At 35.7% G+C, this 25,171-nt stretch overlaps 3 protein-coding genes across 3 annotated transcripts; 1 reads left to right on the top strand and 2 right to left on the bottom strand.

Annotated features, from left to right (window-relative positions):
* The first annotated feature begins 3,460 nt into the window (after positions 1-3,460).
* Positions 3,461-8,250, top strand: LOC147864852 (ATP-dependent zinc metalloprotease FTSH 8, mitochondrial-like). The gene is made up of 7 exons (XM_087319025.1): positions 3,461-3,597; positions 4,030-4,294; positions 4,480-4,554; positions 5,558-5,694; positions 5,860-7,065; positions 7,212-7,439; positions 7,564-8,250. The coding sequence occupies exons 1-7, from the start codon at positions 3,520-3,522 to the stop codon at positions 8,047-8,049; spliced, it is 2,475 nt and encodes an 824-aa protein (XP_087175151.1). The 5' UTR covers positions 3,461-3,519; the 3' UTR covers positions 8,050-8,250.
* An 840-nt stretch (positions 8,251-9,090) lies between these two features.
* On the bottom strand, positions 9,091-10,984 carry LOC147864853 (uncharacterized). Its single transcript, XM_087319026.1, has 2 exons — positions 10,552-10,984; positions 9,091-10,066 (listed from the first exon to the last, which is right to left on the bottom strand). The coding sequence occupies exons 1-2, from the start codon at positions 10,813-10,815 to the stop codon at positions 9,419-9,421; spliced, it is 912 nt and encodes a 303-aa protein (XP_087175152.1). The 5' UTR covers positions 10,816-10,984; the 3' UTR covers positions 9,091-9,418.
* Positions 10,985-19,123: 8,139 nt separating this feature from the next.
* LOC147864854 (uncharacterized) lies at positions 19,124-24,574 on the bottom strand. Its single transcript, XM_087319027.1, has 6 exons — positions 24,424-24,574; positions 21,099-21,211; positions 20,868-20,994; positions 20,400-20,731; positions 20,029-20,216; positions 19,124-19,701 (listed from the first exon to the last, which is right to left on the bottom strand). Exons 1-6 carry the CDS (start codon positions 24,485-24,487, stop codon positions 19,506-19,508), a joined length of 1,020 nt encoding a protein of 339 aa, XP_087175153.1. The 5' UTR covers positions 24,488-24,574; the 3' UTR covers positions 19,124-19,505.
* Between the last annotated feature and the right edge of the window lie 597 nt (positions 24,575-25,171).

The raw sequence follows: 25,171 nt of genomic DNA on the forward strand, positions 1-25,171 counted from the left end.
CATCTGGACAAACTTCATGACCTTGTTAGCTTCTTATTCTTCACAAATGCTTCTACATCGCCCCATTCATTAGATCTCAAGATGAGCTTTTTGTTTGATGGGATTTTGATTTTTTGGTAGGGTATATTTGTCATTGACATAGATGTTGATGATGAGGGAATCATATGCTTCGAAAATGGCACCACGTCTCTATTTAATGACGAGGGAACCATTTCCTATGTAAAGGTTTAACTCACATAAAGGAAGATATATGAACGTTAATGACATAATTGGAGAAAGAAACAATGCCTTGTAGTTTAAGAAAATAAAGTAAATGTTTACTTCTTGTTAGTAATATGGATTTTTCTTTATCATACACTTATATTTGCACTACCTGTCACACCCATCTTGTTGTAATTGACTACAAAATAACGCAAGCAAAGTTGTCGAAGAGTTGATTCTAACATCAACAACGATGTGATAGAGTGACTATAGTGCATGTAAAGGATGTGTTTGGTAAGTTTTCAATAAATCAATAACCAAGGTGGAATGCAAACATTGTATGTGAAAAAGCTTTACAAGGAGTATTTTGATGTGATGATAATGTGACTAAGGGCTGTAATATATTGAATATATCACTTGGTAGCTTTGTTCAACCAATGGTTACAACAATATTGTAATGTTGAATGCTATTTTAGCATAATTTGTCTATTAGTTTGTAACATTGTAATACTTTTACATGTATGGCAATGCTTAAACATTGTGCTAATGTAGATAACGCTTCTACATTTCTTTTGATATAATACGAATTTGTCACTAAATTATGTACCATATTGAATATGAGAATACAAAACATGTTAAAAGAATATGTAAATAAATAATTAACTTTCTCGACATAAATGTTCATTTCATATATCAACTTGCCTTTATATATGAAATGAACATACATCTAATCACTTCATTTCTCCCAACCATCTTCAATGATTTATCCATTCCATTACAAACTTGCTTTATGTATTTAAACCAATTGAAAAATACTAGGTCACTTATGGTAGTCTCTTGAAAGCTTGAAATCAATTATGGTGCCAAAGAAATACTTTTTAGAGCAATTGCGTATATGGGAATGTCTAGAGTTGTGTCACAACATAATATTCTCCCTTTCTCCTCATTTATTTATCTCAATTCTTAAATAAACAACCCTTTGTACTCACAACAAGAGTAATATCATGATATAATAATCTCCATTGTATTAACAAACATGTTTATACAACATCGTAGTTGGGGACAACGTAGAGGTCAAAATATTGACGACAATAACAAATTTATGACTATATACATGCATGACATTAATAAAATGTAATAAAATTCAAAACACTCATCATTACCAAGTGCATACAAGAACATTATCCGCTTTTAGACTTTCTTAAAATTTGAAATAATTTAGGTTGTAGAAAAGTGTATTTTTGGTAGGCACGTCGATAAATTGTATGAGTGAAGTTGTCTAGATCAAGAAAACGCGTCAAGTGATTGCTCACTTTCTTAGCCACTTATTATTAGTGTTAAAGGAGAATAAGTTTATTAACATCTCTTAAGAAGCCATGGTGGCATATAAGACCAAAACAAATAACATAATGTATCTTGTCCACTAGTTTGAGAAATGATCATTTATGAGAGAGAGAGAAACCAAGATTGGTCTTACCAATCCATTCCGAAACTCCATGAGATGCTTCCTCTCAAATGTGCTATTGTGGTCGAGGAACCTCAACTCAACCTTGCAATGGTTCCCATAGATGATTCTTAATCTATTAGTGGATCGGGTGTGTCATTCTTCTCGCAAGTGCTCTCGATTGTCTCCACAACCCATTGTGTGGGAGAAGAACGAAAAACCACCACATAATATGCAACACATATTGGTTGACACACAACAATACATTTAGCAAGGTTCCCATGAATGGTTCAAATGGTCAAGGTTGAAGGCAAGTGAGGTAACATGTGGGTGGCAATGTTATTGGATGGTAAGGTGCAAGAATGAATGGCCAGATTTATCTCTCCAATACATATTCCATACAAGGCGTTGGTCAGACCTTCAGGATTCTCAAGCATGATGCATTGTGGTGTAGGCGCGAATAGAGGTAGATGAGAGATATGGGAGTTTCAGACTTCCTAGTAAAGACATAACTCACAAGGACCAAATCATATTATAACATACATAACTTCTAATGTGTGTGTGTGTGTGTGAGAGAGAGAGAGAGAGAGAGAGAGAGAGAGAGAGAGAGAGAGAGAGAGAGAGAGAGAGAATTCAAGTCTTTGTTGGTGCAAATCAAGGGTGTTTTGCCCAGATCGATGAAGCTCAATTGGTAAGGTTGCCCAATGGAGATGAGGTGGTCATGGGTTAAACCCCTACATTCCACAATGACATCTACTGAAATAAGAGATATATGGAGCAATAGAGAGGTGAGAAAATTGGGTTTCGAACCCAAGGTGTAGTGCTAGTAAGTAGTGTAAACGACTTCCCACTAGGGTAAGTTAATTACCATAAAAGAAAGAGAGCGAGATAGCTCAATTGGTGGTCTCGAGTTCAACCCTTACATTCCACAATGAAATTAGAGATATCTATGGAGTAATAGAGAGGTGAGAAAATTGGGTTTCGAACCCAAGACGTAGTGCAAGTAGTGTAAATGACTTACAACTAGGGTAACCTAATTACAATAAAAAAGAAAGGGAGCCTAAGATAAAAAGAAAAGAAAAGAAAAGATAGAGAGCCTTCATAAAATCAAGCCCAAATGGTGGCATCTAGTGAAATTAGAGATATCTATGGAGTAATAGAGAGGTGAGAAAATTGGGGTTCGAACCCAAGATGTAGTGCAAGTAGTGTAAATGACTTATCATTAGGGCAAGCTAATTACAATTAAAAAAAAAAGAAATGAGAGAGAGAGAGCCTTCATAAAATCAAGCCTAGATGGATGTAGTTCAGTTGGTAAGGCAGCCCAATGGAGATTACGTGGTCATGGGTTCAACCCCAACATTCCATAGTGGCATCTAGTGAATTAATAGATATTTGTGGAGTAATAGAGAGGTGAGAAAATTGGGTTTCAACCCCAAGATATAGTGCTAAATTCTAATAATGTAAACAACTTATGATTAGGGTAAGCCAATTATGGTAAAAAAAGAGAACCTTCATAAAAATCAAGCTTTGTAATATGATTAGGTTTATAATCTTCATCAAATCAAGCCTTGTAATATGATTAGGTTTATAATCTTCATCAAATCAAGCCTTGTAATATGATTAGGTTTATAATCGTCATAAAATCAAGCCTTCTAATATGATTAGGTTTATAATCTTCATAAAATCAAGCCTTGTAATATGATTAGGTTTATAATCTTCATCAAATCAAGCCTTGTAATAGAGAGAGAGAGCCTTCATCAAATCAAGCTATTGTATTATTAGTACTTAGGTTTATAAGCAAAACAGAGTGGTCTCCGAGAAACAGAGGTTTCATTTGAGTCGTCACCCAACACCGACAGAGAGAGAGAGAGATCATGGGCAGCAAGCAGAAGAAGCTTCGCGAGGCCTTTCTCTCCTCCCACACAAGGAAGCTCTGTGAAGAATTCTCCTCTGTAAGTGTCAAATCCCCCATTCTTCAAACAAAACAAACTACTCATTTAGAAGTGAAAACTAGGGTTTCCTTTCTTTGTTTCTTCCTGTTCTGAATACTTTTTTTTTCTGCTCTAAAGACTTAAATGTTTTCCCCCTGTTGGGTTCAATTCTAAATACTGTTCTCCCCCTGTTTTAATCCCTGTTCTAAAAACTTATCCTCCGTGATGGGTTCAAGCCTTAATCCTTTTTTTTTTTGCTCTAAAACGAGTTTCTCACGTTTGGATTGAACCTCCTACTTATTTTCTTGTTTAAACACTCTCTTTCTTATTGGATTCAACCCTAAATACATTATTTCATGTGATATATACTTTTTCTCATGTTGGGTTCAAGCCGAAAGAATGAACGTATCCAACTATGAATATTCATCCCCTTTTATTGTTGTTTCAATCTAGAGGGGCCTATTGACCAGCGCAAGAAAAAGTATACACGGTCAAGGCATACAACAGAATACCCTAATTAGGGCACCGTTTCTGCTTTCAAGATCAGGTCATTCAAGGCTCTATCATGCCATAAAGGAAAGACTTTATCAGTCTGGTCTCCCTCCCTTTGCAAAGGATTTGTTTTTATCTTCCAGAAATTCGGTCAGGGATCAGAATGCAAGACTGTATGTTCCAGTACTCAAAAGATTCTGTTCAAATGAGACTCCTAGTAAAACAGGTGAAGATTTGAACAAGATTGATTTATTACTTATTCAAGGAGATCGAATTTTATACTGTTTATTGAAGATGATTCGAGGATATTTTCATACTCATTATACAAGTGGATTTTTGTTATGCTTTAATTCAATAATATTGTTTCAATCATTAATTTTCTTCTTTGGTAATACAATGTCATCTAAGCAGGATTCGAGAAGTTTTACCCAAGGAAGAAAAGAGAGCTACCAAAAGGGCGTGCTGGCCAAGAGTCTCCGAAAAATGGTAAGCTGGCTCATTGATAATATATGAGCAACGAAATAACGAAATGCCATATTTTTATGTTATATCTTGATATATATTTATCTAGTTTATCTCAAGTACTGTTTCATCATAGTTCTTTATGGTTTTATGTCCCACTATTGTTTTCTTATTGTAATACCTCTTTCGTGACATTAATTTGTTTGATATGAATGGCAAGCTGTCTTTTCTATGATATATGAGTAACTGAGTCTTGAATCGTTGTTTCTTGTTATGATATCTTCCTGTATTTTTGTAGCCTTTAGGGATGCCAAAAGTGTAACTACACATATCTCTTTTCTCAAGTACGATAGATGCTCAATTATTTTTTATATGTATATAATTTATAGTATGTATTTATGCATTAAAAAACCCATAATTTTTGAACATATAATCATTAAAAACCATTCATTTTGTAAATAATCCCTCTAAAGGGTACCCCCTTCTATTTAAAAACAATGTAAAATATGGATCTTTTAATCAATTCTATGAAGCAGTAAATCCACGTGCTATATTCATCTCCATGAACAATCATGCTATACTTACATTTTTTTATGCTTGACCCCTTATCCCAATCCCCAAAACTCGTGATTGAAAATTTTCTGCTCATGTTGTTAAGTCCATTGGTTATTTCCAACTGGTGGTGATTAAACTTTTATATCTTACGTATGCTTGATATGTAGCAATTCATATTGGATTTCTTGAGCATGCCAACTCATTAGGCAATACATATCTTACAATATAGCATCATTTTCTCTCGACCCATTGCAGAAGATATATTCCAGGTACAATGCTGTGTTTTTATAAAATTATGAGGGCAAATTCTGTTTTCTGATGAGATAGGTGCAAATTCTGTTTTTTTGTATTTGTGAGATTATTGTGAAATCTTTATACATGTTGTGGGCTCATGGGTTGAAGTCTCATTGTTTATTTTATGTATAATTTGAGATATTAATTAATGAACATGATGTGTCTCTCCGTTTTGCAGATGGATCAAAATTTGATGACCAGAAAACTTTTCGTGAAACAACTTCTACAGATCAGATAGTGTCTTTTATTGGAACTGTGGTTGGCACAATTGCAGCACTCTACTTCTTTGCATACACAAGAAATGAATCCCAGGAGGTAACTTTTACCGCACACTTCACAATTGAAAATATATAAAGTTTCTTCCAAAATGCAAGAATTTATGTGCACAATATTTATACATACGTGTTGTTTATGTAGAGATCCACTTGGTATTCTCAGTATTCTAACTGATGAGTAATTTCATGATTTCCTTTCTTGCAGATTAGCTTTCAAGAGTTCAAAAATAAGCTTCTTGAGCCTGGATTAGTGCAAAAAATTGAAGTTGTGAATAAGAATCTTGCAAAGGTCTACCTAAACGAGCAGTCTAAACTAGGGAATGATTCTAGCTCTTCTGCTTCTAGTACTCAGCATAAATATGTCTTCCACATAGGAAGTGTAGATTCTTTTGAACAAAAGCTTGAAGAATCTCAGGAAGCATTAGGTATCGATCCACATGCATATGTTCCAGTTATTTATGTGAGTGAGATGAGCTGGCAACAAGAACTAATACGATTTGCTCCCACAATCTTAATAATTGCTGGCTTTATATACCTATCTCGTAGAGTACAGAGTAGTGGCAGTGGTCTTGGAGGTGCACGTGGATTCTTCAGCGTTGGGAAAGCACAAGTTACAAAGCTGAGTAAGAACTCTAAAGACAAGGTCTTTTTCAAAGATGTTGCTGGATGTGATGAAGCAAAACAAGAGATTATGGAGTTTGTGCATTTCTTAAAGAATCCAAAGAAGTACAATGAACTTGGCGCAAAAATTCCGAGAGGAGCACTCTTAGTTGGACCTCCAGGGACGGGGAAGACACTTCTAGCCAAGGCAACAGCTGGAGAAGCTGAAGTGCCATTTTTATCAATTAGTGGTTCAGACTTTATGGAGATGTTTGTGGGTGTTGGCCCTTCAAGGGTCAGGGATCTTTTTGCTCAAGCAAGACAGTGTGCCCCAAGTATTATATTTATTGATGAAATTGATGCTATAGGTCGAGCAAGAGGTCGTGGTGGCTTTGCTGGATCAAACGATGAGAGAGAGAGCACATTAAATCAGCTTTTGGTGGAGATGGATGGCTTTGGAACTACGTCTGGGGTAGTAGTACTGGCGGGTACTAATAGGCCTGACATTCTAGATAAGGCATTGCTCCGACCTGGACGATTTGATAGGCAAATATCAATTGATAGGCCTGATATCAAAGGAAGAGAACAGATTTTCCGCGTACATTTGGCGAAGTTGAAGCTGGAAAAGGTAGCAACCTATTACTCTGAAAGGCTGGCTGCTCTTACACCAGGCTTTGCAGGAGCTGACATTGCTAATGTGTGCAATGAAGCAGCACTTTTTGCAGCCCGAAAGGAAGATAAACAAATAACCATGGAGCATTTTGAGGCAGCAATCGATAGAATCATCGGCGGTCTTGAGAAGAAAAATAAGGTTCGTCTATTTTCCCCATTGCATTAGCTGGGCTTTAGGTATCTGTGATTTTTGTCCATCTTTAACAGTTCATTAAACCAATGCTCGCACAATATTTGCATGCTCTTGCGTGTGTGTAACAACTGTCTAATTTCTGGTATATTCAGGTTATAAGCAAGGCAGAAAGAAGAACAGTGGCATTTCATGAAGCAGGTCATGCAGTTGTAGGTTGGTTTCTCGAGCATGCTGAGCCCCTATTAAAAGTTACCATAATTCCTCGAGGGACTGCAGCTCTAGGCTTTGCACAATATGTACCTAATGAGAACCTTTTAATGACAAAAGAACAGTTGCTCGACATGACATGCATGGCTCTTGGAGGGCGAGCATCCGAAGAGGTATATGGTTGAAATGCTATTTTGTGTAAATCTCTTGCATTTAATCTATTACAAAAGATAGCTTAAAGGATTCTTTTATCATACAAATAGAGATTGAACTAGACTAAAATGATAAACATGGCAGGTTCTGCTTGGTAAGGTGTCTACTGGTGCCCAAAATGACCTTGAAAAAGTTACCAAGATGACGTATCAACAAGTTGCTGTCTATGGTTTTAGTGAGAAAGTTGGTCTTCTCTCCTTCCCTCAACGGGAAGATTCATTTGAAATGACAAAGCCTTACAGCAATGCGACGGCGGAGATAATTGATAAAGAGGTGAGAGAATGGGTGAATAAAGCATATAATCGCACACTAGAGCTTATAAAGAAGAATAAAGAGGGTATAGAACAGCTTGCTCTTGAGTTGTTAGAGAAGGAAGTCCTACATCAAGATGACTTAACTAAAATCCTGGGTGAGAGGCCATTCAAAAGTTCTGAGTTGAGTAATTATGATAGATTTAAGCTTGGGTTCCAACATCAAGAAGATCATGAAGTAGAAGCTGAAGCTAAATTACAAGAAGATAGTGATAAACAAGACGTATCAGAACCATCAGCAACGCCTGCTGTATCTTAATGCTCTATCTGTTTGTTGTGATGCCATCGAAGACCAGTGATTGTAATGCATTTTCATTTTAATGCCCAAATCATATATTGTGCTGGAATAATCCTCAAAATTATTTGTTCATAGTTACAAAAGAGGATGGTGGTAAAACTCTTGTGGCAATTTTTTCTTTTGATTTTAACAAAATGTATAAACATGACTGTTTTTCATTGATTTTGATAAATTAAAAAATTGTCTTTGATATTTTTGGCTACTCTTTTGAAGATGGTGTATAATACTTAGTCTGGGAAATTCTTTGCAAAATATATAAACGTATGTATATATCCTTAACACTGGAGTGTCAAGCATTTGTTCTTCATCCTTTTGCTCACATAATGAGATCTTTCCATAGACACCAGCGTAGAGGTACAGGGAGGTGTTTTTATCTATGGAAGGCACACAGTAAAATAATGAAATACTTCTAATTAAATTTCAGTGTTGAAATAAGTTGGATTACTATTTCATGGTTAGATGTGATAGTGCGAGTAACATACAGCTAGGTCTAGGCCTAAGTATATAATTAACAGTTTTCCATTACCCCGATATCTCTAACAAACGTTGAAGTTTGGCAGATTCTTACATTGGTACAATTACACAATTCCCTTTTGGGTCTCCTAGATCTTCATGGATTTTGTGCAAAGCAGGGATGTATAACAACTTTCCCTGATGCTTTATACTCTCTTGTTGAGTAAATGATGTTGCGTTGTTGCTTCATTGGCTCCAATTAACTTGTGTGTTTGTATCTACTCTTGAATCATTTTGAACCGAGTTTGCCTTTATCTCTTAATGGTCTCATTTTTAAGAGTGTTTGTCCTCTCCTAACTTAATTTCTACAAAGCGGAGCCAAGATTAAGACCGACAACCAAGGAATCCATTTGAGTCTTGTAGATGTATATATAGTAGGCATGTAAAACCTCCCATGTGAACACAAATAGCCACCATACATATGGTGTGCTTATTGGGGGGTTTGAGCCCCCGTCACATGAAAGACTATTATCTATATTTGTACATATCAGCATAATTTCCATGAAACTATTTGCATATTTACTTATATAGTACGTGTGTAAACTGTTCATATGCATGGAGAGTATCATGTGCATATACTAGTGTACATCCATAAGCGCACATTTGCTCAAATGGACACTTGAGGGTGTATAGCTTCTATTGTAGTTTGTGCATTATCATGTTCTTATCTGCAAGTTAGAATGAGGGTTAACAGATTTAACCCATGAGAGAGATTTACATGAAATATGAAACATTACAATGAGACTTTGCAATGAGCAAAGTGGGCATCAACTTATTGATGAAGAATTAAGGATTTAGGTCTAGCAGCAGCAGCCTTTTAGCCAGCCATTCTTGTGCTATCCTTCTTGAAACAAAGGCTAAGCCATTTGCCATGACTGAGGCTAGCTTCTTGTGGACAATGTTCATGTTGGGACATGGCCTCACCTCTTTCAATGAAGGCACTCCAATCACCAGAGATGTAGGAGTTCGGACTTGACCGTTCCAGGAATAGCTTCAAAGGCGTGCCCGATGCCTTTGGTGGAGGCAAAACCCTGTCATTGTCGAAGACGGAGCTCCCACTAACCATACCTTGCTCCGCGACAAGTGTTCCGCGTTTGGGTCCGATCCATGGCCTTACCTTGTTCCTTCTTTCTAAGAAATGGACTAGAGATGGTAATGCCATGCTCTTCCTCTCCTTATCTAGTAAATGAGCTAGAGATGGTGACATGCCTACTTGCTTGTGTCGATCTCCCCCTGACCCACATACCAGTAATGAGCAACATGTTCGATCTCCACGGATTGTCGTTGACATTGCTGTCCCTCCTCCTCCTCCTGGACCAACATTACTGATGATTCCTGCCTTTTTCCTTGCTCTATCTGCTCGTTGCAACATTATAGCATGGCTTTGGTATGGCTGTGATCTCGATTGGATGCCAATCAAGCTACCCAATGTTATGCTCTTATCAGGGAAGAATGATTCGGATGACTGCAAACAAAAACAAATGAAATGGATGGCAACAATTTTAGTACAAATTTGTGGTTCCCCACAAAGTTTTTTTTTACTTATTTATGAACAATGTTTGAGACAATTAATCACACCGTTGTAAAAAGGAACGGTCGTAATCTTTCTCTTTGCAGCTATATCTACCATTTAATTCCACTAGCACTAGCACTAGTTGTAGCTATATCTATAATGTATTATACATGGAAATGAATCTAATCCTTGGAAAAAAACAACACATTAGTGAGAGATTGAGCTAAGAATCCAAACAGAAAAATTTAAACCAGTACATATCTATTGTATATGGTTAGGAAACCATGAATTTATATCTATGTGCAATTAATGGTAGAGAGATCATGCTACTTTCATGCTGATTTTGTAAAGTACTCAACTAAAAATTGCAGTCATCTGTATTTTAACTTGGATGGAAGCTTTTAAAAGTGAAGGAGAGGATTAAGAAGAGGCATCACCTGAGTTTCAAGATCATCAGAGGAGTTAGATTGGGATGTGATGGAAGGTGTGGAGAGAGATCTACCCATATGAGGATAAGTATGATTGCTGTGATTGCGGCTATGGTTCTGATGATTGGGATTGAGATGATTGATAAAGGAATGCAAACCAAGGGGCCAGCCATTATTATTGTTGTTGTTGTTGTTGTTAGTCTGATGAAGATGATGATTAAAGTCATGAATGCCAATGTAGTCAAGGTTAGTTATGTCTTGATCATGGCTCATACTTCTTCGGATCACAAAAAAAAGACTGTTTAACCGATCTCAACAGGATGTAATGTGATGGAGCAGCAGTACAGGAAATTTCAAAGAAAGGAACAACAGAGGAGGAGGAACAGAAGGAAAAGGGAGAGACTGTGCCTCCCTTCAGTCTCTTCCTGCTTTTTATTTATTTGATTTATTTGACTTTGTTTGATGAGGAATGCAGGAAGAGTGAGCTTTTTAAGCTAAGCGTCAAAACACCATAACCAAAAGCTTCCCCCAAAAAAACAGAGGACCCTCAAATCATCATCATAGACACTACTACATACTACTCTGTTCTCTCTCTCTCTCTCTCTTACACACACACACACACACACACACACACTACTACTCTGTTCTCTCTCTCTCTCTCTCTCACACACACACACTACTACATATACTCTGTTCTCTCTCTCTCTCTCTCTCTCACACACACACACACACACTACTACATACTCTGTTCTCTCTCTCTCTCTCTCTCTCTCTCTCTATCACACACACACACACACACACTACTACATACTCTGTTCTCTCTCTCTCTCTCTCTCCACACACACACACACACACACACACACACACACACACACACACACATTAAGGGCTCGTTCCCACGGGAGGCCTCGGTCTCCGTCAACACGGGGTTCGGCCCTCGGTCTCTTCGGGGGGACACACTTCCTTCTACTACGACGTGTCCCCGACTCCTCCTTCCATCCCAATCATCGAATGGTTTCATACTATCCCTCACACATGACTAAAGAACACACACCCCCGTCCACATACATAAAAAGAAGAAGAAGTAAAGACAAAACGAAGAAAACTGATACAGAAACATGAAGAGTTCCCCACACGCCCCCCCCCCCCCCCCTTGATCCCGTTAACTCTTCTTGATTGGCTTGTCTTCCTTCCCTGGAAACCCCCTTTCGCTCCCTCCTTGACACCACATAGGCATAAGACTTTTGCCCCCAGCGTTCCACGACTTGTTTTTGGAGCAATTGCCTCCTTTGACATGACGGGTAAATAAAAAGCAAATGGACAACGTTTCGTCACTTAACTTTTCCTAACGTGCAAACTTTCATCATTGGTGAAGTCAATTTCTCCACGCGGGGGCACACATGGAAACAAACACACACATCACTTTCGAATGCATGGATTATATATATTTCTCAAAACATACACATCCACATTACCTGGCATGCACAATATGTTTCCTAATGCCATTCACACCTCCGAAGGCTATCAATAAATGACAAACAAACCTACAATTGTAGAAAAAAACAAAACAAAAGGCATAGTATATATATATGGGAATGTGAATTGAGAATAGCTAACTATTCCATATTACATAAAATATGCCACAAATTTGATGCCATACGCATGTGATGTCATGATTTTGGAGTGTGTGTGTATATATATATATATATATATATATATATATATGTATGTATGTATGTAGGTCAATATCATCTTTTGGTAGCATGTAGTTTGTTTAATAATTGAATGTACTCATGGATTGAGCCAAATCTTATACTTTCACTATTATGATTGTTAAAACAAATCGTGTTGTAGTGCAACAAATAAAAGAGAAAGAATGCATACCCCCATGACAATCAATCATGTGTGTGCGTGTGCGTGTGCGAGTGCACGTGCTTTCGCCCAAAACACAGGTATGTGTGTGTGTGTAATGTATTTTCAAAATACATTAGATTACAAGGAAATAATTGTAGAATTAGTGTAACCCCAAAAGCACAACCCCTTTCATCATTTCATAAAACGTTTGTATTCTCAACTCCATATCTGTGCTAGCGATGGCAAAGTTTTGAAGGTTCATTTCAGAAAGCATAGCATCTGCAAAGCACATAAAGATGCTCAATGAGTTGATGGGATGATATATTTATGGAGCCCTGGTGGGTGGATTCACCATGAAAACATTAGCTATCATAGCATGGCCCTATTCTATACATATGGTCCCATAAATTCACACATCACGAGCATCTAGGTGTTGATTTTGATGTAGTTGATGTCATTGGTATCTTGGATTGCATTTATAATAACTCTCTTATAGGCACAATGCAACAGGTTGGTATATGCCTTTACAGAACATGTTTGATATGAGTGTGCAAGGAAGTAGTTTAAACGAATTAGAGTGTACTTGCAAAAGTTGTCAAAATCACACTCATATATAGGGGGTGGTAGGGGGATGAGACACCTATACTACATACAGCTAGTCATAGTTAACACATATTGAGCCCCCTTTTATCTTGCAACCAAGTTATCCATTGCTACAATGTCATTGAATAAGAGTAACCCCATGACTAAAGCAACAACTTGCACTCACACATAAACTATAGTAATTATACAAACTATAGTAATCATGACTAGAGTAACTATAAGAGTGGCATACCATGTGAATGAAATTATATTGTCATGAGTTTATGACCCCCCATCTCATAATAAGAAGAATCCAAATGTCAACATTATAAAAATGACCATGATATTTGCGTTTGAAATTGATTAGGTACCACCCTTACATAAAGAAGCTACAACTCCAATACTATGGAGCATACAATAATCATGCAATGCCACTGTTTGGTATATGTAGACCCATATGTTTTTTAAAATTTACGTCTTAAATGAAATGTAAGTTTCTAGGGAAAAAATTTCACTTGCGATTGTTAATCCATTGCATCCAACAACTTACAAGTTTACTATGTTATTAAAGTAGGTTGATTTTATTGAACAAAACATTTACTTTTAACAATTAGGACGGTTACACAAGACACCCATCATGCTTACAATGGTAGTCCAACAGTAAAATAGATAACGTCAAGCCCCAATGAGATTTCGTCATGTGTGCGCACTTGCCCAAGATACATACATATATACATATATATATTATGTGCATATTATATGTTTCGTATAACCTCAAAATTTTATTGCTTTGCCATAACAAATCATGGTAAGGAATCATGGCTTGCCAAACCTAATCCTTCAAATTTTTTAGCATTGACACCAATAAGGGTAGCCTCATACTGTAGAATGTAGCATTTATGAAAGCATAAAGGTGTTATATGAGGTCTTCAAACACCGACAATAAAAAACTCAATGAACGGAGGGATGATAAAATTATACACCCCTCATGGATTGATTAACCATACAAGGGTAGCAATAGAAGTATTCTTGTCCTTTACATGTACGGTATTTTTTATAATTCGGCCTTTAGGTATGTTAGTCATGTGGTTGATGTCATAATTGTTAGAGAAGATAAAATGATCTACCTAGAATACACTTTGTTAGCATTTTCGGAGAGAGAATAAATGCAAACATGAAAACTTGTTCAAGGGTCAAAAACTAGAAGAGGCCATCTCATTAACATTCATCACTTTTCAAGCTATAATTATGCATGCAAGACGACATGCTCACATGCACAACAATAATAACCTTTTAAATGAGGTGTATTTAGTGGACATTGGTCGAGGTTTAGTTATATCTCACCATCCACATTATTTCCTCCCTCATAATAGCGAAACCATTTGGAAATATCATGAATATCGAAGTTTTCTATAGACAATTAATCCTTGCCAATATCGTAAGACATACAATGCAAGCAATTTATGTGTGCACCCACTTGCATGCACTTTAGTGGAACCACATTGAACATGCCAAGATTCACATTAAAAAATGAAGTTGTTTGCATACCATAAGCATGTGTTGTCACAATTTGATATATGTAGGCACCAATTATGTTTGGGTAGCTAAATGTTCACCTTGAGGCTTGGACCCTTAAGATTCTTAATAATGATACATCTAGTTCTAGTCGAAAAGTAAAAAAGATGGGGAGTAAATTCCATGTCACTAAGTTGTGTGTGTGTGTGTGTGTCCGCATGGGCCCACAGTGCAATTGTCCATTATGATATAATATTGTGTATTAGGATCAAATAACAGGAATAGTACCCTAGTTGAGTCATTAAAGGCATGTTAAAATATGCATAACAAGAAGACTACAATTATTTTATTCCTTATCTAATGTATGCGATCTTACGATTATGAGGGTAAGCTCTAAAGTCTTATGTCGTAAAATGTGATATATCTATGAATCTAGAAATGTCCAGCATGAGGCCTTCAAACACCACAACTTGGTTACGCAAAGTGTGATTTAGAATTGTTGATGAATAGATGGATGATGAGATATTACGTTTATCCTCATGGGTGGACAATCATCGATCAACCATGACATTTGGACAAGGTAAGAAGATCGTATTTCTATGTGTATATGCAATGTCATTCCACATCTAGCTATTCATGATGCCATCAAATCATCTAGATGGGGTATCTTGCTACAGATTTAGTGTTGGTATATTCCCATTAATGGCCATATGTATTTCATTTGTGTATTATACTTTAAATGTATCCGATGTTATGTGTATCAAAATTTGTACTTGTCTAATATTGCACAGTTTTGTTCAAATTTATCTCTAAAATCTTATCTAGAGTTACTGAGATGTTGTCGAGGTGGCCCCACTATTGGGAGCCACCAAAAACAATTATTACGATTTAGGTAACCTACTCTCATATTTTTGTCGGTCCTTATCAACTTTTTTTGACAATGTTTTCACATTGTCTCATTTTTCTCAAGAACCCAATCCTTTTCCATTTTTTACATTCGTGTGTTAACGTACTCTCCATAATTCTAGCAATATTTAGAGACAAATATACACGAGAGGAACAAATAAAGACCTTATCTTTTATTTCACGTTTTGGTTCTAGAGATGTAAGAAAACCAACATGATACATAAATGCAAGTTACAAGAGCTTTAACCCCAATTTAAAAATGTTACTAAAAGAGTATATGGAGGCCAGAATTTAACCTAAAAATTGTCGAACCGGGGTTAGTTAATAATATAATACATAAATGTGGGCAAGTTGTCGTCATAGTCCTAAAGCCTCCAAAATATGTAGAGTTTAATGGCTTTTATGGGATGCACATCTATCTCTCAAAGGATCTTTTTAAACTCTCACAAAAAGTTGGGAAACTAGCTTTCTATAGGCACCCATCCAACTTCTTATAATGAGGTAATTTATTGTAACATGTTCGAACATCCATGAATGAGCAACAACAAACAATTATATTATGAGCACATACTATGCCATGAATTTGATTCTCAATATAGTTATAGCCCTACATTATCCCTTGTATTGATATGTAATCTTGTAAGGCATGGTATTTACTCTTCTTTCCAAACTTAAATTGTTTCATTAAAGAAACCAAATATAATTTAAACCTTTAACTGCATTTTCAAAATCAATTTCTATCGTATACATGAAATTGTGCATGCTTAGCCAAGGTTTAAATGTCACTAAATGGAGACCAATTATGCGTCAAGGAATGCGCACTAAGGCTTCATGTGTCAAGGTTTCAAGGCTTATCCTAGGGTTAGAGAATTTATATATCTTACCCATTGTCATGTGTAGTTTGATGAGCTCTAGGTCAACAACCTTACACTTTTTGGATTAAATTAACTTTAGTGCATTGAAATATGATGGTAACAGAACACTCCCAACATATTTGGGATAATTTGTTGTAAAATTTGCTATTATTTGAATGCACTTGAAGATTCTTTGTCCCTTAGTTTGTAGCTCAACATGACAGAGCTTGTTACGTTCTTTTGTGAATTCCTTCATGAAGGAAGTTGTTCTAAATAAACTCTCCCTTCATTTCTTAATGTACCTTAACATGAGAGAGCTCCTATCTTTTCTTTGTGTAGCGTTGTTACATGAAGGATGTTGTTCCATTCCCTTGTGTAGCCCTACTCAAAGAACAAACTACTTCCCCTTTCCACTAAACGGACCTCGATCTAGGTTTGATCCTCAGGTTTTATAGTTTTCTTCTTCATTTTTCCTCTTTTGCTGTTTCCTATATATATATATATATATATATATATATATATGTACTTCTCTATTCCCCTTTCCTTTTGTCAAAGATCTTTTTCATTTGGTAACGTTTGTTTTACCCTTCCTCCCGAAAGTTCCTAGAATTCTCCTTTCCATACACTTACACATCTACACCACATTTACATATATATGGCCATTTTACGCCGAACACAATACACACACACACACACACACACACAATTACACATACATACTTTTTAGAAACACAGACACTTTCACATGTTATGAGACTCACAAAATCTCATATTTTTATATACAAATGCATAAGCTCATAGTTTTACACATATGTCCATACATACATATGAGCATGACATAATGTGTCTTGCATACATTGTGAGGAAGAATTCTCAAGGGCATAATTACACGTTGACTTGCAATGTTCATCTACTACAACTATCTTTGAGAGCAACAATATCAAAACTCATATTTCCTCGTTCACTACAACCACGGTCCACCAAGAGCTTTCCCACCCTTCATATAGATTTTCACAACAATAGTGAGAAGCCTCATGAGTGGATATTCGGAATTGGGCTCAAATAATCAAACAAAAGAAATTGACTAGATCATTGAAGTTAGCTCATGTTGTCCTCCTTTGCTCTATCATATGTTTCTTTTAACATTTAGATTTGAAGTGACCCTTCACATGACAATAATGAATTTATTTAACAAACTCATACACTCCATACAAGTAATATAACATAAATCCAAATGACCCCACTAAATGAAGGCCTTCATGGCTTCCTCAAGCATTAGATTGGTTACATATAGATTTGCTCATGGCAATAAAGATATTTGTAATGGGGTACACTATGCTTCTGTAAGTGCTAAGTGAATATCACCCCACTCCTCATTTTGTGTTGCGTTCGTAGTCATCAACCACCATCATGCATTGTATAAAACAAAAGGTCACAAACGTGCATTTGAATTTAAAGCTACACATACTATATTTAATGATAAGAAAATTAAAAGTTTGCCTTGCATTTACAGTTACAACAAGGGATACCAAAGCCTGAATAATGTATACTTGTGTTTGTATAAAGGTTATGTGACATATCCGTGTCGCGATGTTAGTTATTGAGTGAATGGAAACTTGTTGACTTTTAATCAGGATGGCCTAACTTCACCTTTTCATGTTTAGTGGTGAGTTGAATTCAGGGCCTGCCCTGCTTCATGGTTAGCTTTGGGCAATGTAGTTGTATTGTATTGATGAGCCCACATGCAATTCAAGATGATTATATTAAATGATTAGAAAGCAAGGAATAGACATTTAGTGTTTTGGTTTAGACATATTACACACACAAGAAAAAGACATTCGAAGATAATATATCAACAAAATTGCACAAATTAGATACCATAAGGGCCATGTTAAATATATGCAAGAGAATGCTATAATTGTATGTACAATGAAGCTAATAATAAGAGCATTCTCCAAAGCTCTTGTATTGAGCAATGACCTTTTCAATGTATATTTAAATTTGACAAAACAAATGCCAATTCACTACATCCATCTCGTGCTATAACGAGATGGATAGCATTTTGCCTATTTGATCTCTAATGTCATGTCATATTCTCATTGGCTACTAAGCCTAACAAAAACTCACTCAAAGGCTCATTTAACCAAAGCAGGATGTATGAGACAAAATATGCCAATAGCTCTTCAGAAGTTATATAATCAAGCCACCAAAACAAACAAGTACAACATAACCGGCATGTTTGCAAATTTTGATACACATGAAGCTTGTCCAACTTCGAATGAAAGTCTAGATGCTCAACATTGTGATGACTTTAAATTCTGAAGCAAATGTGAGGAAATTATCTTATGTTAGATAGACTTCGTATGATCCTTGCATTTTTTGTTAAAAATCTACATACTTATATAAGTCTTCATTGTTTTACATATTTAAAATTGTCCATTTTATGAGAATTCTCTTTGGTGGGAATCACAATATTGTAGAATTTATCTAAATCAAACTCTAGTACTGATCTACATTCATTGCATCTCTAGCTCAAGAGCATGCATACTCAGGTTGTTGCAAGTGAATTCGTAAATGCATCCAAGTAGGATACAATAACATTTTCTTATATTAGGAAATGATGCTAACAAAACTTCATGGCTAGTATTTTGTGAGAAAGCATTGGAGAATTGCAAATCAAACTCTGGTGGTCTAAAATGGAAGATGAACATACATAAGATATAGGACCAGGATTTGTGGTAAAGGAATATGACTAGGTCTAAAATGGTAAAGGATTTGTGGAAAATGAATAAGATATAGGACCAGGATTTGCATCATTGACTACCGTAGTGTAGATACATGGCCATTTTCTAATACTTCAATGAAATTAATAAACTCACAACATGCATAATCTTCGATACAACATATTGAAAATGGTACAAAGGTTAAAATCAAATAGTTGGAGGAAAAGACCACCAATTTGAATGAAAAACTAGATGTAGATAAACCATAACCTACCCATCTGCATCGAGAGTCACTACTCACTTTCACATTTATCACATGAAATGTAATATGTTTGGTCTCATAGGTCACATTTGACCTCCGAAGATGATTATAGAGTCTATCTATCTTTAACAACAGAGTGTTGCCAAATCCCATCTTGTTGCCAGCCTCTTTGCAAGGCGACTGAGAGCTGAGGTAGAATTTAGATAGGGTATTTTTGGAGCAAAGATTCTGATCGTGAACACGAATCACCCATAGTTGCAGTTAGGACTAGCCTACAATACCAAAATAAGAGAGTGAAACAGCACCAACAACCACAACTAGCGATGACGTGACTAGTAGAATAGCTGACATGCATGATGAAACCTCTCTATAGTAGAAAACTGCCCATGATGCACTTATCAAGAGTTGGCATTGAACCAGTGGCCAGCCTATCGAAAAACCCAAATAGACTGTTGCATATATACTGTCAAGTCCAAATTATTGTCTTGTTAACACTAATAATATAAAGCATGCATTGTAACAAACAAAAATTAATCACAAGAATGTCTCAAATTCTAGTAATACTATTCACAAATATAATCACAGATACATTGATTTCCATCCTTCACAATCATATGAATATATGTATGTATACACACACACATATACATACATACAAACATACATACATACAAACATACATACATACATACATACATATATATATATAATATTGTAGGGTACACTTAAAACATTTCCATGCAATGTTTTTAATGTTAAGAAATAAAACTAGTCACAAAATTGATCATACCTTAAAAAATTTCCTACATTCCACAAGACGCCAGAGAGGAGAGCTGGTCCAGCAACAACTTTAGCTTGAAAAGATGGAAATGGATGCCCAAAACACTTGTGTGAACACCAATAGATTCCTAGTACCAAAAGTGTCATTGCCATTGATCCCACCCCAAACGAAACAAGATACTCTACACCTTCAACATCCTTTTACAGGAAAATATATTTTAGAAAACAGAAAAAAAAAAAAGTGTATAGAAGAAAGCACATTAGACTACTGTCATCTATCAATGGAACAAATAGTACATTAGAAAGCATTCTTAACAACCAGAAAAGATATGAACAACAAATTCAATATTCCTCTGCCATCATCAATTGATTCCAACCAACCTTGTGAGCATATTTCAATGGAATAAGGGAGCTCCCATTGAAAAGACCAACAAGTGTTGCCAAACCTATCCCCTTCATAAATGTTGAAGCAAAGAGTCGTGCTTCACTTTTCCCATTATTTGACGATGTCATGTCTTTTTCCTCCAGCAAAGAAGAATGCAGATCCTTTGAAACCCCAATATTTAGACTATTTATATCTACAGTTCCCTTCCCAATGGCAGTTCCTAGTCCTACCATGCCAATCATCATCACTAACACGGATAAAAGGGAAAATGTGTGATTCTGGATTGTCTCTTTGAAAATGTATGCCCCCCAGATGTAAGAAACAATAACTGAACACATTTACAAGGGAAGATTAATCAAGAATATTTTCCATTGTTTTGAGTATAATCCTTAGAAAAACATAGAAAAAAATATTTTTTATTCATTTTTATTATTATACTTGAGGAAATAATCAAAGAGACTTACTGCTTAGACTACTCCAAAGTGATTGAGCTAGACCAATGCCAACTAATTGAATTGCAAGGACAGCCGCAGAACCAGTCATAACCCATATTAATGCACCAACCATACCCCACCAAGTAAACTTCAAGGGCTGCAATGACAAAGAAGAAAAACTTTATATACGTTTTTGCTATTTCCATAGATTTGAACATGTTATCTAATAGATTTAATCAAATCGAGATAGAGACTGCATACTGTATAGATCAAAACAAGCCAAGATGTAAGGAAGCAGGCGAGAGACTTATAAGATTGATAGATTAATGGGTTCACATTCGAATTGACGATCCGTGAAGACTTCATTGGTACCGCTGTACAAAGCCACAGAAGTGATGAAATGCTACAAAAACTATGTCACATCTTCATTGATTCTTCCCCTTTGTTAGAATCTTTCATGTATTTAGCTATAGATTAAAGTTGATGGATTCTAATACTGTTAACACATGCAATAATTGAGAGAACTTTATATTAGTCTTCAGGCATTTCACTGTAACTTTCCAATTTCTAGATTTTGCGCAAAAGTTTGTATGATAAATACTATAGAATACAGAAAGTGATCTCTCTATTTCAATATGCTTCCTTGAGGTAACATGAAACATCCATGAAAAGTCTTTTTTCTCAACAATTCAAAATACCTAATTACCGGTTTAGATAAGAGGAAAGAATGTGCAAGGCTGAATTTTTAAATTTGCACAAAAAATGTCATTTTCATGAAGATACAAAAAATGTTTTATGTGGAGAGAAGTTTAAAGATCTAATCGGTTTAGATAAGAGAAAGAATTTGCAATGCCAACTTTTTCATATTTTCAGCCAGTAGAAAAAGCATACACTATTTGGAAACAGGTTGGTATTTATATATATGATACGAAAATATCTAGATTTTTCATGTATATGAATTTCAACAAAAGATCTTGTTTCATATATAGAAACTTCAATGAAGAATCAGGTTTTCATGTGTATAAATAAAGTTTGAGCAAAAAAAATCCAGCTTTACGCAGAGAAGAAAAAAACAAGTTTAGACAAGATCAAAGAATTTGCATGCAGTGCAAGTTTTTCTTTTCATATTTTCAGTCCGTGAAAATTAAACAACGCAAGTACATGTGCCAAACCCTCAGTATTTCCAAGGATCAATGTGTAAAACAGTCATAAACAACATACATTCGTGTGTGCGTGTGTGTATAAAGATTCAGAGGAGTTGGATCCGTATATGTAAACAGAAGACATAAACACGAGCAAAATACGTTGCCATGGAGGAACCTAGCAGAAAACCTTGGGGGTGGGTATTTATATATATGATACGAAATTATCTAGATTTTTCATGTATATGAATTTCAACAAAAGATCTTGTTTCATATATAGAAACTTCAATGAAGAATCAGGTTTTCATGTGTATAAATAAAGTTTGAGCAAAAAAAATCCAGCTTTACGCAGAGAAGAAAAAAACAAGTTTAGACAAGATCAAAGAATTTGCATGCAGTGCAAGTTTTTCTTTTCATATTTTCAGTCCGTGAAAATTAAACAACGCAAGTACATGTGCCAAACCCTCAGTATTTCCAAGGATCAATGTGTAAAACAGTCATAAACAACATACATTCGTGTGTGCGTGTGTGTATAAAGATTCAGAGGAGTTGGATCCGTATATGTAAACAGAAGACATAAACACGAGCAAAATACGTTGCCATGGAGGAACCTAGCAGAAAACCTTGGGGGTGGGTATTTATATATATGATACGAAATTATCTAGATTTTTCATGTATATGAATTTCAACAAAAGATCTTGTTTCATATATAGAAACTTCAATGAAGAATCAGGTTTTCATGTGTATAAATAAAGTTTGAGCAAAAAAAATCCAGCTTTACGCAGAGAAGAAAAAAACAAGTTTAGACAAGATCAAAGAATTTGCATGCAGTGCAAGTTTTTCTTTTCATATTTTCAGTCCGTGAAAATTAAACAACGCAAGTACATGTGCCAAACCCTCAGTATTTCCAAGGATCAATGTGTAAAACAGTCATAAACAACATACATTCGTGTGTGCGTGTGTGTATAAAGATTCAGAGGAGTTGGATCCGTATATGTAAACAGAAGACATAAACACGAGCAAAATACGTTGCCATGGAGGAACCTAGCAGAAAACCTTGGGGGTGGGTATTTATATATATGATACGAAATTATCTAGATTTTTCATGTATATGAATTTCAACAAAAGATCTTGTTTCATATATAGAAACTTCAATGAAGAATCAGGTTTTCATGTGTATAAATAAAGTTTGAGCAAAAAAAATCCAGCTTTACGCAGAGAAGAAAAAAACAAGTTTAGACAAGATCAAAGAATTTGCATGCAGTGCAAGTTTTTCTTTTCATATTTTCAGTCCGTGAAAATTAAACAACGCAAGTACATGTGCCAAACCCTCAGTATTTCCAAGGATCAATGTGTAAAACAGTCATAAACAACATACATTCGTGTGTGCGTGTGTGTATAAAGATTCAGAGGAGTTGGATCCGTATATGTAAACAGAAGACATAAACACGAGCAAAATACGTTGCCATGGAGGAACCTAGCAGAAAACCTTGGGGGTGGGTATTTATATATATGATACGAAATTATCTAGATTTTTCATGTATATGAATTTCAACAAAAGATCTTGTTTCATATATAGAAACTTCAATGAAGAATCAGGTTTTCATGTGTATAAATAAAGTTTGAGCAAAAAAAATCCAGCTTTACGCAGAGAAGAAAAAAACAAGTTTAGACAAGATCAAAGAATTTGCATGCAGTGCAAGTTTTTCTTTTCATATTTTCAGTCCGTGAAAATTAAACAACGCAAGTACATGTGCCAAACCCTCAGTATTTCCAAGGATCAATGTGTAAAACAGTCATAAACAACATACATTCGTGTGTGCGTGTGTGTATAAAGATTCAGAGGAGTTGGATCCGTATATGTAAACAGAAGACATAAACACGAGCAAAATACGTTGCCATGGAGGAACCTAGCAGAAAACCTTGGGGGTGGGTATTTATATATATGATACGAAATTATCTAGATTTTTCATGTATATGAATTTCAACAAAAGATCTTGTTTCATATATAGAAACTTCAATGAAGAATCAGGTTTTCATGTGTATAAATAAAGTTTGAGCAAAAAAAATCCAGCTTTACGCAGAGAAGAAAAAAACAAGTTTAGACAAGATCAAAGAATTTGCATGCAATGCAAGTTTTTCTTTTCATATTTTCAGTCCGTGAAAATTAAACAACGCAAGTACATGTGCCAAACCCTCGGTATTTCCAAGGATCAATGTGTAAAACAGTCATAAACAACATACATTCGTGTGTGCGTGCGTGTATAAAGATTCAGAAGAGTTGGATCCGTATATGTAAACAGAAGACATAAACACGAGCAAAATACGTTGCGATGGAGGAACCTAGCAGAAAACCTTGGGGGTGGGGGGGGGGGATCATGAAAGAAGAAAAGACAAAACAAAGAGAGGATAAGAAACAGAGAGCAGAATTCATGGAAGCTCACCAAAAGAGCCGAAGAAGAGCATGGATCCAGATGCTGCAAGGACTCCCAGGGCGAGGTCTGCCATGGCGATGGTGCAGTGGAGTTGAGTGACAGGAGTGGCAGTAGATGAAGAAGAAGAAGAAAGAAGAAGAAGAAGAAGATGAAGATGAAGATGAAGAAGATGATAAACTGAGTGTTTGTTTTGTGTGTCTTTTTGGACTTCTATAAAACTCCAATGGAACTCACTGAAGCAATCTTGCGGTCCGTCCGTCCGTCCGTCCGTCCATCCGTCGGGGGGGTCAAGTATACTCATTATCGCTTATGACATAAGACTAGGGGCAAAAATAATAGGAAAATTATTTCAGAATAGGTATGTATTATTGGGGGCTCTTTTTCAATATTTATGAGTCATGACATTTGGAGTTTTCCTTCGGATAATAAGTACGTACTACACTTAAATTTTGCACTAGTATATTTAGTATGATATGAAACAACAAAGTGAACATGTCAGTAAAGTATCCTTACAGCATAATATATATTGTTCTATTGTTCTAAGCATGAGGTATTAGAAGTAGTTGAATGGTAAATACATGTACATAAACAACCATGGGTATAATAACAAAGTCTTATGCCATTTTGTTGAAGTAGACAATGTCATGTACCTAGTACTTACACTTTGTATTGACCAATACGAAGATTGACAAGTCCTCAAGCTAGTTAAGCGCAAATATCAACAAAATATGTCTTTTTTTCCAAAAAAAGATACTAC

Source organism: Azolla caroliniana, unplaced genomic scaffold (genome assembly GCF_043228905.1).
Source record: "Azolla caroliniana isolate FFs.n. ecotype wild unplaced genomic scaffold, voAzoCaro1.0.p SCAF_4, whole genome shotgun sequence".
In the NCBI taxonomy this organism is placed as follows: domain Eukaryota; kingdom Viridiplantae; phylum Streptophyta; class Polypodiopsida; order Salviniales; family Salviniaceae; genus Azolla; species Azolla caroliniana.

Coding starts and splice junctions, on each gene's coding strand:
- LOC147864852 (XM_087319025.1), top strand. CDS start 3,520: ATGGGCAGCAAGCAGAAGAAGCTTCGCGAGGCCTTTCTCTCCTCCCAC. Junction 5,695..5,859: donor CAAGAAATGAATCCCAGGAG/GTAACTTTTACC, acceptor CCTTTCTTGCAG/ATTAGCTTTCAAGAGTTCAA. Junction 7,440..7,563: donor GAGGGCGAGCATCCGAAGAG/GTATATGGTTGA, acceptor TAAACATGGCAG/GTTCTGCTTGGTAAGGTGTC.
- LOC147864854 (XM_087319027.1), bottom strand. CDS start 24,487: ATGGCAGACCTCGCCCTGGGAGTCCTTGCAGCATCTGGATCCATGCTC. Junction 20,732..20,867: donor ACTTTGGAGTAGTCTAAGCA/GTAAGTCTCTTT, acceptor AAATGTGTTCAG/TTATTGTTTCTTACATCTGG. Junction 20,217..20,399: donor CATTGAAATATGCTCACAAG/GTTGGTTGGAAT, acceptor TTCCTGTAAAAG/GATGTTGAAGGTGTAGAGTA.
- LOC147864853 (XM_087319026.1), bottom strand. CDS start 10,815: ATGAGCCATGATCAAGACATAACTAACCTTGACTACATTGGCATTCAT. Junction 10,067..10,551: donor CTGATGATCTTGAAACTCAG/GTGATGCCTCTT, acceptor TTTTGTTTGCAG/TCATCCGAATCATTCTTCCC.